Source organism: Oryctolagus cuniculus, chromosome 5 (assembly GCF_964237555.1).
Source record: "Oryctolagus cuniculus chromosome 5, mOryCun1.1, whole genome shotgun sequence".
Taxonomy (NCBI): domain Eukaryota; kingdom Metazoa; phylum Chordata; class Mammalia; order Lagomorpha; family Leporidae; genus Oryctolagus; species Oryctolagus cuniculus.
This window is the reverse complement of record NC_091436.1, coordinates 60,400,134-60,412,823: the sequence shown is the minus strand read 5'-3', so window position 1 is coordinate 60,412,823 and position 12,690 is coordinate 60,400,134. Positions and strand designations below refer to the sequence as shown.

General features: G+C 47.5%; 1 protein-coding gene across 2 annotated transcripts in view; it reads left to right on the top strand.

The window, feature by feature from the left end:
- The window catches only part of SLC16A10 (solute carrier family 16 member 10), a 133,838-nt gene extending 121,496 nt beyond the window's left edge, over positions 1–12,342 (top strand). The window contains exons 4-6 of one of the 2 annotated variants that reach the window (XR_007923205.2): positions 499–639; positions 8,979–9,154; positions 11,372–12,342. Coding sequence is in view for 1 of the 2 variants with exons in the window: in XM_002714902.5 (XP_002714948.1) it covers positions 499–639; positions 8,926–9,154; positions 11,372–11,604 (603 nt within the window). In the remaining variant the exon portion in view is untranslated. Of the gene's footprint in view, positions 1–498; positions 640–8,925; positions 9,155–11,371 lie in introns of both variants that reach the window. The other variant, XM_002714902.5, reaches the window with a different exon arrangement.
- The last annotated feature ends 348 nt before the right edge of the window (positions 12,343–12,690 follow it).

Here is a 12,690-nt window from a genome sequence, read left to right as displayed (position 1 = left end):
AATCTTTATCTGGTGCAGCGCTACAGTAGGCAGCTGCACAAGCAGAGAACCATCTGGTTTCCTCCTGCAGGTGCCAGTATGGCTCACTTCAGGGGTACCAGTTTGGTTCAGGTCCTCCTGGAGGAAATGCAGCTCCAGAGCTGACCCTGCAACTGTCATTCAGGGTGCAGATGAGTGCCGGGTCCGTGGGTGAATCTGAGAGAACCGGCTTGTATATATGCTGTGTTCCAAGTTCTCTCCCATTAGCAGAAGGCTCAGTGTTAGCTTTTAAAGTATGTACAGTTAACCCTTTATTGGAAAAAAATAAAAACACATTTAGCAGCTAAATTATGTTAGACTTGCTTCATGTTTCCTCATGAAGAGCAACCAGAGAACGGGTTGTGTAAGTATTGGAATTTGGAAAGGGCTGGGAGTCCTTAACACTGTGTAGAAACAGATGCCTTTGATGTCCAGTTTCCCCACCGTATTTAGGGTGGTTTCTGTCTCTTTGCTTGACAGGTGAACCACGTGAAGAAAAGATTTCCAGATGAAAAACATGAAGTGGTCCTCATGTGCATCGGCATCACGTCTGGAATTGGCCGGCTCCTCTTCGGCCGGATCGCAGACTACGTGCCAGGGGTGAAGAAGGTCTATCTGCAGGTACTACTTGCTCTCTGTCCGTCTCTCTCTCCTCCAGCAGAACGGCCCTGTCTCATTGCTCAGTATGTGTACTCACAAGCTTACATTCTAAAAAATGGGAGGCATTTTCATTTGGATTCCACATGTGAGACGCTGGCAGGCAGACAGCAGTCTTTTCTGTTTTGTCCAGGAACACCACCAAACCAAAATGGGTTTTGAGCATTGCTTTTTCTAAGTTTTATTTTTGGCACAGTTCTCACAGTCAGCTGCAGGTATTGCCTTTTGCAATACCTTGTGAAATTTGGGCATGTGTGTGACTTTTGAGCTGCTTCACTGTGGATGGCCTCCTGTTTCTAGGCTGTGTATAAACACTGATCCCAAGATCACCATTGATGATCAGCAGGTATTTAGTGACTCGTTCGTGCCAGACACTGCAGAGTGCAATGAAATGTGGCCTGTGCCCTCAGTTAGTAGCAATAACTGTCGTGGGGAGATGGCTAACCAGTGTGGCTGCACAGCAGAATAATGGGTGTGCTAGGTGGGCACCTGGGAGTGTGGGTACTGAGCATGTGAATCCCCAGTGAGGAGTGGAGAGCGGCAGTGAGGTGTGCAGGGAAGGGCAGGACAGGGCAGGGAAGGCTGTTCCTGGCAGAGGAGAACATGTGGGTACAGTCTGGAGGTGTGTGCTGTCTGGGAAATGGAATGTCTGAGTGGAGTAAAAGGAGAAGAACAGATGGATTGGCTTTAGACACAGGCAGGAGGCAGGTTGGGAAAGGGCCTTTATGTGCACAACAGAGGATCAGCTGTATCCTGGAAGCTCCCAGAAGCCGTTACAGAATTTCAAGCAAGGGAGGCACCTGCTGTTGTGTTTTATCAAGATCAGTGTGAGGGGTGGAATGGAGTGGAACAGGGGCCAGGACTTGAGCCAGTCACCGGAGGCTGTGTATGGAGTGGCTCTGTTTACATGACATATGCAGAAGAGCAGATCCATAGGGGCAGAAGGCACGGTGTGCTTGTCAGGCTGGGGGAGGGAGGGCCCAGGGAGTAACTTCTGGGAACAGGGTTTCTCTTTAGGGTGATGAAAATGTTCTGAAATTAGACAGTGATAATGGTTGTACAAGGGGTGAATACACTAAAAGTCACTGCAATGGACACTGCACATGGGTGAGCTTTAGAGTATATGAATTATGCCTCACTCAAAAAAGCTTTATTAAGTAAACAGGGAGGGGGTGGAGGGAGTGTGGCAAAGAGAGTAGCGCCAGTGTCCCACGTGAGTGCCAGTGTGTCTCAGCTGCTCCACTTCTGATCTCTCTCTCTCTCTCACACACATCTGTAACTCTGCCTGTCAAATAAATAAATCTTGAACAAGAAAAAAAAAATGAGTGGTGGGAGCACAGGGACTGGCTGGAGACTGTTGACATAGTTTGGCCAGGAAGAACTACGGCAGAGAACCTGGGATCAGACACAGAATATGAGAGCTTGCTGGAGCCACATAAGCTGGGTCTGAAGCTGTGGCTTGATGGTTTTGCTGTCTTGTCCAGGTGAGCCATGCAGTCACTTCTGAGTAAGATGATGAAGTTCATTTCTGCTATATTAAGTTTGGTGTCTGAAAAAAAATCTGGTTGTGTTGGGAGCCCCTAGAACAGTCTGGATAAGAGGCCCATGGGACTCTGGCATTTGTGGGCTATGTGGTTAGAGCAGAGGATTGGGGTGTAGGAAGAAACAGTAGCATGTTCCTCAGGGAAGGAGTGGCCAGCAGTGTCAGGAGCTAGTGAGGAGGCTGAGGGTCTGGGAGAGGTTGCAGTGACAGTGCAGAGAGGACCCTCAGGGGCAGATGTGGGGCTGATGGCGGCCACAGGGTAGATGGAGACACAGACTTGATCTCAAAGTGTGGCTGTGGGAAGCAGGCAACAACGAGCCAAAGGGGGCTTGGGATTGGGTATTAAGCCTGTCCACTTAATTTTATGGGTGAGACACATGATTTGAGCAGGGCTTTAAAAAAGAGCTGAGATTTGGGCACAGGAAAATGATTGGAAGAGGCATTTATTACAGGGAACGTAATTTGCATTCATTGACTTAGAAGTAATACAGCCAGCGCTCAGCCTTTCACATGGCAGCCAGCGCATTAAGTGCCCTGCGTGCGTTACCTCACTAACCCGTGCTCTGGTAGGGAAGGTGACGCCATGCTTTCCACTTGCAGATGTGAATGTGGAGGGACAGAGGCTACTCACTGTGGGAGTGAGTACAGGTGCTACAGGTCTGGGGAGGAGTCACACAGCTCGAAGGGTGTGGAGGTCTCTGGCAGCGCGCTACTTTAAAAAATGTGTTTATTGTATTATGATCATTCTGCCCTTTATCCATACCTCACTGGATGTCCTAGTCTAACATTTAGTCTTGTTCTCAAGTGTTAAGGGATCCCTCTACTGGACATTTGTTGCATTGCAGACTTAAAGCTTTTCATTCATTCAAAAAATTTGAAGGCTTCTGGCACCTCGGACACCAGCCCAGACCCTGGCAGGAGGTGCAGGACTGATGTGGCTTCTGAGTCGCTGGAGAAAGCTGGTTGTGTTTGGGAATCCAAGAGCCAGCTAGGAGGAGCCGTGGGAGCCAGGATGGAGGGATTTTCCCTCAAGTACAGTGGGCCTCTGTTGGAGCCCATTGGTCTGCCTTCACTGTTGAGTGGCTGTGGGTGCTGTGTGTGTGTAGGATGGATCACAGGGAGGAAGGCAACCTGCCAGAGCCGGGGAGGACAGAGATCAGCGCGGTACAGGAGGGCGGTGGCCTGACCTCGGCTCCGTGGGGGAGGGAGCCGGGGCGATTTTAGACATTCTCTGTCCTACTCCAAAACAGCTGGGAAACTTCTCCCCCTTGCAGATGGGAGGCCATTGTCACATTTTGGGGCACATTTTTATACTTTAGTGTTCCAAGTAAGTTACCAAAGAAAATATTATCTTTTCTAGCCTGTCCCCATGTTTGGTCAGCATTTACACAGCAGTGAGTTAAGAGTCAGCATTGTAGGTCAGCTGCATCATTTTGGATGACCACAACCTGGCTTCTTTTAGCCCTTGTTCAATTATTCTCATCCAAACGTTGCAGTGTTTGTGGCACCCACTCGCGCTGAGTCACAGGTGCAGTGAGTGCATCCCAAAGAGGCCAGTGAAGAAGCAGGAAGTTCCTCTGTGTGTCTTCTGGCTGCCGGGAGTCGCCTATGGCTCCATGTGGCGAGCACAGCAGCGCAGGAGACAGCAGAGGCCGAGCCTGCGCAGGACACTGGACTCGCTCCCCTGACCATGCCCCCGGCTCGCCTTTCTCTGGTGTCCCTGCCCAGGGCTTGATTCCTGGCTCTTCTCAGCTGCGGCCCCAGCTCTGCATGCTTGTTGCTTCCTCTTTCTCTCTCCCTGTCTCCCTCCCTGGCTGGCTGCCTTTTGGCTGGGCCTCAGTGCTAGAATGCTCTTTTGCTTCCCTGGCCTCCATCACTTCCGTTGACGGAGCGTTTTCTCAGACATCACTGCTCCCTACTTCTGCCTCTTATGGCCCAGCCACATGAGGCTGTGACAGTTTTCTTCCCTCCTCGTCCCCTTGACACCAGTTCTGATGGGTGATACAGACACGCTTCTCAGCACTCCCCCGTGGTCGTGGGTGCAGGTCACAGTTGCTGAGGTCTGGGAGCACACCCACACCCTACCCCCTACCCCCTACCCCCACCCCGCCTGAGTCCTACCCTTTCTGAAGCCTGCTTGTCCTGGTGGCACTTCTGCAAAGTAGCTAGCGCAGTGTGCACCATTAACAAATCCTTGCTTTTATTCTGTTTCCATATCATATTAACTACAGAAGGTAGGTCTTGCTTTGGAACAGGTCAAGAAACGAGGTCCTCTTCTGCTGAGTCAGAGGTCTCTGCTTATGGAGAACAGGAGTTTAGGAGTATATCTGACACTTTCAAGTATGAGTTTTGAATTTAAACTTCCCTCAGAGTCCTGGTTCCAAGTCTTTTTTAAAGATAATTTAAAAGGCAGTTGGCCGGCGCCGTGGCTCAATAGGCTAATTCTCCACCTGCGGCGCCAGCACATGGGGTTCTAGTCCCGGTCGGGGCGCCGGATTCTGTCCCGGTTGCCCCTCTTCCAGGCCAGCTCTCTGCTGTGGCCCGGGAGTGCAGTGGAGGATGGCCCAGGTGCTTGGGCCCTGCACCTGCATGGGAGACCAGAAGCACCTGGCTCCTGGCTTCGGATCAGTGCGGTACACTTGCCGCAGCGCGCCAGCTGCAGCAACAGCAGCCATTGGAGGGTGAACCAATGGTAAAGGAAGACCTTTCTCTCTGTCTCTCTCTCTCACTGTCCACTCTGCCTGTCAAAAAAAAAAAAGGGGGGGGGGCAGAGTGACAACAGAGAGGGAGAAGGAGAGAGGTTCACTACTTATGTGGCTTCAACAGCTGGGGCTGGGCCAGGCTGAAAGCAGGAGCCTGAATGACCCCCAGGTCTCCCTGTGGGAGGCAGAAGCCTTCTAGTGCATCAGCTGCCTCCAGGGTGCACAGCAGCAGGAAGCCAGAGTCTGAGGCAGAGCTAGGACTCAAACCCAAGCACTCTGACAAGGGACATGGACGTCTTGACTGTTACTAAATGCCTGCCCCAATTTGAATTTTTTAGAGACTGCATTCATGAGTTACTTTTTTTTTAAAGATTTATTCATTTTACTTGAAAGAGTTATGTAGAGAGAGAAAGGAAGAGGGAGAGGGAGAGGGAGAAAGGGGGTGGGGGAGGGGGAGAAGGAGAGGTCTTCCATCTGCTGGTTCACTCCCCGGTTGGCCACAACAGCCGGAGCTGCGGCGGCCAGGAGCCAGGAGCTTCTTCCAGGTCTTCCACGCGGGTGTAGGTGCCCAAGCACTTGGGCCATCTTCTACTGCTTTCCCAGGCCACAGTAGAGAGCTGGATCAGAAATGGAGCAGCCGGGACTCGAACCGACGCCCATATGGGATGCTGGCACTGCAGGCGGTAGCTTTACCCGCTATGCCACAGCGCTGGCCCTACGAGTTACTTTTATAGTTTAGAAAAATGAGTAACTTTTCATATCCATCTTCCCATATGAGCATCCTCCGGTCCAGCCAGAGTAAAGTGATTGGTATAGCTCAATCTCTTTTTTGCCCCATTTCAGTTTAGAGTTTTACATTGTCCTAAAGATACCGTGGAATATACTTTAGCAAATGTAAGCTGTTTCCAAAATAGGATCCAATGCTTAACAAATCCCTGGCGGCAATAAGGAGCCCAAAGCCTCACAGTCTCATGGATGCTGTGGCACTGGGTGCAAGCCTGTCATGTGCCAGTGGCTTGGCCAGGCAGAAGTGAACATGCTCCTGTCCGTGAAGCCACCCTGGGTGTCGGAGTCTGTGCACTTCAGGGGAAGGTAGCCCCAGGCTGTCTGTGTGTGTGTGGTGGGGTGTGTGTGTGTGTGTGTGTGTGTCACGGAACTCTGCCAGCTGCTTTCTGGCTCACATGCTGAGCCAGAGGCTCTGCCAGTCTGGAAACTGGGGAATCCACCTGGCAGGAGCAACACTTGAATCTCATAGGGGCCGATTATGTGCCTGTCTCCCAAAAGCCTTCTGCCTGTTCAGGTGCAGCTCATTCCTCCTCCTGCGCTACACTTAGAATTCTGAGCAAAACTTAGCTGACATTTCTCCAGGAATGTTCTTGCAATAGCAGTGGGAATGGTAAAAGGACAAAAAAGCTGTTGTCTTAGGGTTCGTTCTCTCAAGCCTGTGATGTTGACAAAAGAGACTCCCTTGGATTATTTTAAGAAAACAAAAGCAAAAATACAGACATCTAAACTGACATTGGCTTGTTAAATGTCAGGGCCAGAGTCTAGAAGACAATTGGGTCTTTGAATCCTTTAGTTAGATCTAAGCAGAGCTGCTACCTTTGGGAAAGGAAAGAATAAAAGATTGTATGTAATACTAAATTTTTTTTGACAGGCAGAGTGGACAGTGAGAGAGAGATACAGAGAGAAAGGTCTTCCCTTGCCGTTGGTTCACCCTCCAATGGCCGCCACGGCCGGTGCGCTGCGGCCGGCGCACCGCGCCGATCTGATGGCAGGAGCCAGGAGCCAGGTGCTTCTCCTGGTCTCCCATGGGGTGCAGGGCCCAAGCACCTGGGCCATCCTCCACTGCACTCCCTGGCCACAGCAGAGAGCTGGCCTGGGAGAGGGGCAACCGGGACAGAATCCGGCGCCCCGACCGGGACTAGAACCTGGTGTGCCAGCGCCGCTAGGCAGAGGATTAGCCTAGTGAGCCGCGGCGCCGGCCTTGTAATACTAAATTTATTAATCCTTCAAACCGAGCCGTAGTATCTACAGATCAACATCTGAGTTCCGGATTAGTGCATATTTTTGAAGTGAGGAGGATGTCCTGCCCCTCCTGTGTAGACAGTTAAACCATGGTCCTAGGCTGCGGGCCCTGCGTATAAGCAGGAAGCTTCTCTTCCTCATTAGCAGGTGCATTCTTGCTAGCCGGACTGCATTTCGAGCATAACACCTGGGGAAGAGCATGCTTTCTCATGATTCTGGCTACAAAGGAAGTCACAGAAGTGTTTTAGTGAGAAATGCTTAGAGGACAAATGTATAAATTTCATTATACTCATTTCTTGCAAGTCAAAAAATTTTACTTTTAAATCACAAATTAACAAATCATTGTCAAGTAATTGAAAAAGAGTATAAATTAGTATGGTCTGAATTGAGAAAAGGAGAATGCAATCAGGCAAGGAATTAAGAAATAATATGCCCATGCTATATAGTAATATAGTTGAAACTCTTACATGAGTGATTTCTTTTTTCTTTTTCTTTTTTTCTAAAACTAATCAAAAATAAACAATTTAGAGGATTTGCGGCCGGTACTGTGGTGTAACAGGTTAAGCTGCACCTGCAAAGGTGCCATGTGCCAGTTTGAGCCCCAGCTGCTCCATTTCTGATCTAGCTCTCTGCTAACAGCCTGGAAAAAGCAGCAGAAGATGGCCCAAGTGCTTGAACCCTGGCCACCCATATGGGAAACCCAGATGAAGCTCTTGGCTCCTGGTTTGGCCTGGCCCAGTGCTGGCTGTTGTGGCCATCTGGGGAATAAACCAGCAGATGGAAGATCTCTCTGTCTCTCCTCTTCTCTCTCTCTAACTCTGGCTTTCAAAATAAATATTAAAAAAAAAAAAAAATTAAAGGAGCCAATGCCGCAGCTCACTAGGCTAATCCTCCGCCTATGGTGCCAGTACTCCGGGTTCTAGTCCCCGTTGGGGTGCCGGTTCTGTCTCAGTTGCTCCTCTTCCAGTATAGCTCTCTGCTGTGGCCCGGGAAGGCATTGGAGGATGCCCAAGTGCTTGGGTCCTGCACCTGCATGAGAGACTAGGAGAAGCACCTGACCCCTGGTTTAGGATCTGCACAGCGCGCCAGCTGTAGTGGCCATTTGGGGGGTGAGCCAACGGAAGGAAGACCTTTCTCTCTGTCTCTCTCTCTCTCATTGTCTAACTCTGCCTGTCAAATAAGTTAAAAAAAATTAAAGGAGCCAAAAATAGGTAAATCAGGAAAATTATCAAAAGTGTCTGGATCTCATGTTACATAAATTATTACAAAGAAAGGTGTTCTATTAAGCAAAACTGACATTGTGCCAAGTAGTGTACTAGGTTCTCAGCAGGACTCCAAAATGCCATAGAGTTACTTTTCTTACCTTGAAAGAAATCTGTGCTGAAGAAAACAAGAGAATATAAGGCACATTAAAAGAAAATAAATAAATAAATACATTCCTGAACGTTAACCTAGTAAAATGTAGTGATGTGGCTGTTTGTGTCATGGTTTTATCAATTAAATCCAATTAATGTGTCTACATATAATATTCTATAGTTTTATCCTACATTCTCTGTGATTATAGATGTTTCTAGGATTTAAATAACTTTTCACATTTATTTCCTTTTCACCTGTACAAATAGAATAAAAATTAAACTCCTAGTGTTTCGTTAGTTTTTCAATTAAAATAATACCTCAAATCTTTACCTAGTTTCCTATCACTTCCTTCTACATTTTGATTTATCATTAGGTCTCCTTTTAGTACAGAGTCTGACTGCAAAGAGCTTAAAGGCAGGGAGAGAGAGAAAAGACAGAAAGTAATGACCTTCTTCTGGTTCCTTAGAGGAATGTTGAGAAAGGGTAGGGCAGTCAGACTGAGTCATGACATCAAGGACAACAGGGTAGTTGTTGCCTGCAGCTGCATGTGTTTGGCTTGCTCAGTCACTGTGGCCCTTGCTCTTGTTGGGGCCAGAGCTGACGCTGTGGTGTCTGTCCTAGGTACTCTCCTTTTTCTTCATTGGTCTGATGTCCATGATGATTCCCCTGTGCAGCGTCTTTGGGGTCCTCATCGCCGTCTGCCTCATCATGGGTCTCTTTGACGGATGCTTCATTTCCATCATGGCTCCCATTGCCTTTGAGCTGGTCGGTGCCCGGGATGTGTCCCAAGCGATTGGATTTCTGCTCGGATTCATGTCTGTCCCCATGACTGTGGGCCCACCTATTGCAGGTAAATATGCTGATCCCCTGGTAGCTGGGTTAATTCATAACATTTTTTTCTGCTTCAAGTCCTAAGTTTTACTTGTATGTAAAATATAATTGATTACTGGCCCTTTGCTTCTGTATGGGCCTTGTGTATAACATTTTTAGTAAGACCGACTGTAAACAGTATATTGAAAGGAGTTGCTGAGGAGTCCCTCGTATTTTTTCTGGCTTCTAGAACACTCAAAAGAATGTTAACAGAGCTTCTGGGCTTGCTGAAGATTTCACAGTTACTGCAGTTCACTTGGCATACATGCATTAGAGGAATAGGAATATGTGTGTTTTTTTAAAATGAAGACTCTGGAGGATTTTTAAATATGTGTGCTTTGTGCAAGAGATCACACTCCCTGAGGAACGGGTGATGAGAAGTAACATCTGTTGGAAACAGTTGATATGTCCAGCAAGGAATGAATGGAAAACAGTGTGATGTATTATAAAACAATGCAATATTATTCAGCACAGAAAGGAATAAGGTCCTTCACTGACACCTGCTACCAGCTGAATGAGCTTCAAGAACATTATTCTAAGTGAAAAATGCCAAATATAAAAGGTCACATACTCTGTGATTCTATTCTTGTGAAATACCCAGACTCCATAAATGCAGAGAGACACAAAACAGACCGGTGGTTTCCAGGGGCTGGAGGGAAGGAGGACTGGGGAGCAACTATTTAATGGGGACCGAGTTTCTTTTTTGGCACAGTATGAAAAGATTTTGGACAGATGGAGGTGACATTGCACAATATTATAAATGTACTAAATGCCGCTGGACTGTTCACTTTAAAATGGTTAGTTTGCTGTTATGTGGATTTCCTCTTTAGAAACTTTTTGAGTGATGGTATAAAGAGGTCTTGTGTTCAGTATTACTCAGGTGTGACTTAGTTTAAGGAGATGTCACACAGTTGTGCTGAAACTGGAACCTATGTTCTGCCACCTGTGTCTGGCAAGGAGGGGCTCGGCGAGGTTCAGCTCAAGCCAGTCTCATTCCCAGTTTTCGCTGCCAATCCTGAATCAAGCATGCAGAGTGACCATGGAGCAGGCCGAGTGGAATTTAAGTTCTAAAGGTCACTGGTGGGTCCTGTAGAAGATCCTCCCCTCTCCCTGCAGCACACTGTTGATCTCATTTTATTGTACCCTACAAACTTCGTTTTAGGGTTTCCAAGTCTGCAGCAAATTAGAAGCAGCGCTTTAGTAGGAATAGTGCTTGCCTCCAGAAATGACTGCAGATAGCCCAAGAATAAGGGCTTTTCCTCATTAAGGTGCTTCCAAAATGGGCAGAGTAACACCACAGAGACCCCGCCCTCACCTGTGGTGGTCGTGAGGATGGCAGGTTCAGTTACTTATGTGGAAGAGTCTGACTCAGAAGGTAGGAAAGTCATATCTTTAGAGACATTTTGTGTGTGTATCCAGAACAAATGTGCACATTCACTTTGATGTGTCAGTATGGATCCTCAGCTATTTAACAAAGCCAGATGGAAATTTGCAGTAGAGTTCTGTTCCCGGACATTGCCGACAACTGACTTGGTGGGGAAGCTGCAGGTCACAGCCCTCGTCCTGGAGTCTGTCAGGGAAGTTAGCAGCAAGGAGCACTCCAGGTGATGGCGCATGGAAGCAGAGCTGAAGCTCACAGTGCCGCGCAGACTGACAGTGTCCCCCAGTGCCAGCAGACCTCAGTAGCTCTCCGAAAAGTACTTGACAGCCTAGCTTCTGCCATCCTGACTCTTAGATTTGCGATTTTTCAGATTTTGGATTATAATTTCAAACAGAAAACAAGGAGGCCCCAGATGCTTTGGGATGTAGGCATGCTGAGGTCTGTGTGCATCACCAGCAGAACCAAGGACCTGGGCCACGATGCCTTAGAAGACCCCTCAGATGACCCCTTAGATGACCTCTGCCGAATTTCCAGGAAGCCTGAGCTTAGTTGCAAATCTTTTTTCCAAGTAATATCTTGGTATGAAAACCCAGAGGCCTGTACTCCACGCCAAGATTAAAGACAGATAGGAGAGCTTTTCCTTTTTCATATCAGGATCGGTTTGTACTAAAGATCCTTTTCTTAACAAATGTCTCATACCTGAGGTGTCTGAACCCGTTCTGAAGCCACTGGGCTGGGACTAGGCCATTAGTGGACTGAGCTTAGACCCCTACGAGTCATAGTGTCTCTCTCGGTGACAGCTCTTTGCCTTTGCAGGGTTACTTCAGGACAAGCTGGGCTCCTACGACGTGGCCTTCTACCTTGCTGGAATCCCTCCCCTTGTTGGAGCTGTTGTGCTTTGTTTCATCCCTTGGGTCCATAGTAGGCAGCAGAGAGAGATCAATAAAAGCACCGGAGGAGAAAAGATGGAAAAAATGTTGGAGAACCAGAACTCGCTGCTGTCAAGCTCATCCGGAATCTTCAAGAAAGAATCTGACTCTACTATTTAAGGACTTATACACCTCTACCAGACTGGACTTGCTTGTGAATTTTAAGCAAGTTCTCCTTTTATATGAATTGCAAATTCCTTATTTTTTTAACCGCATCCTTGGAATAGCACAATAATTGGGAAACAACCAATTACTACAAGAACCATTTTCTGCCTGCAAATAGCTGATATTTTCATGAGTCTGAGGGCAGAGACTCTGGTACATGAAAACATGTCTGAAAGTTACATATTATGAAAGTTTGGAGCTATTTCATAAAAAGCAACTTTGGAAACTGTGAATGCTATTTAGCTTGTACAAATATTTAAAAATACCTCAAGCTATACTGAGAGGGTTGCAGTTTTGTTAGGACTGGGAATGTTTTGTCTTACCTGGTGTGTCTTTAGTTCTAGTACCTCACCTCTGTTTTAATTTCTTCTAGTCTTAGGCAAGGTATCAGCCTAAATTCTAGATAATACCAGAGCTACCTAAATCTCAAGTGTGTGTTGCTTGCTGTGTCAGATATGATATGAAGTTAAGACATTGCGACTTGTTCCAGTGTCAGGGGGCCTTCCAGGAGCGGGTTCTCACGGTCTATTCAGATTCAGTGGGAGATGACAAGGACCCTGCTCCGAGGGCAGAGCGTTCAAAAAGGCGGCGTCTCCTCCCTTTACGGTGCAGCTGTTTTACTCAAGTAGCCAGAAGCATCCAAATTTCTGAACTTGTTTCAACAATAAAGTAAAATGGAATGTATGAAAGAGATCCCGGCAATTGTAACTTAGAATTTTTCTGACTTACAGATTTGTGAGTACTAACACTGATAGGTAAAGTCTTACTGAGCATGTTACCAGGTTGCGTTACAGGTACAAACTGTGGGAAGCAAACCCCTTGGTATTCGAGAAGAAAATGTCTTAGTAAAATTGATGAAATTAATGGGTCATAAAAGGTTTGAAGCACTTACAAAGAGAAGAGGCTCCTACATTTCTAAAACTTTGCAATCATAGGTTTAGTCGCGCAGCATTCAACGATGGGGCCACATCGCTCGCTGATTTCCTCATCTCCTGAACGTCACGGAGTGTACTCACTCAGGCAGGCCACGGCTGGCCGAGA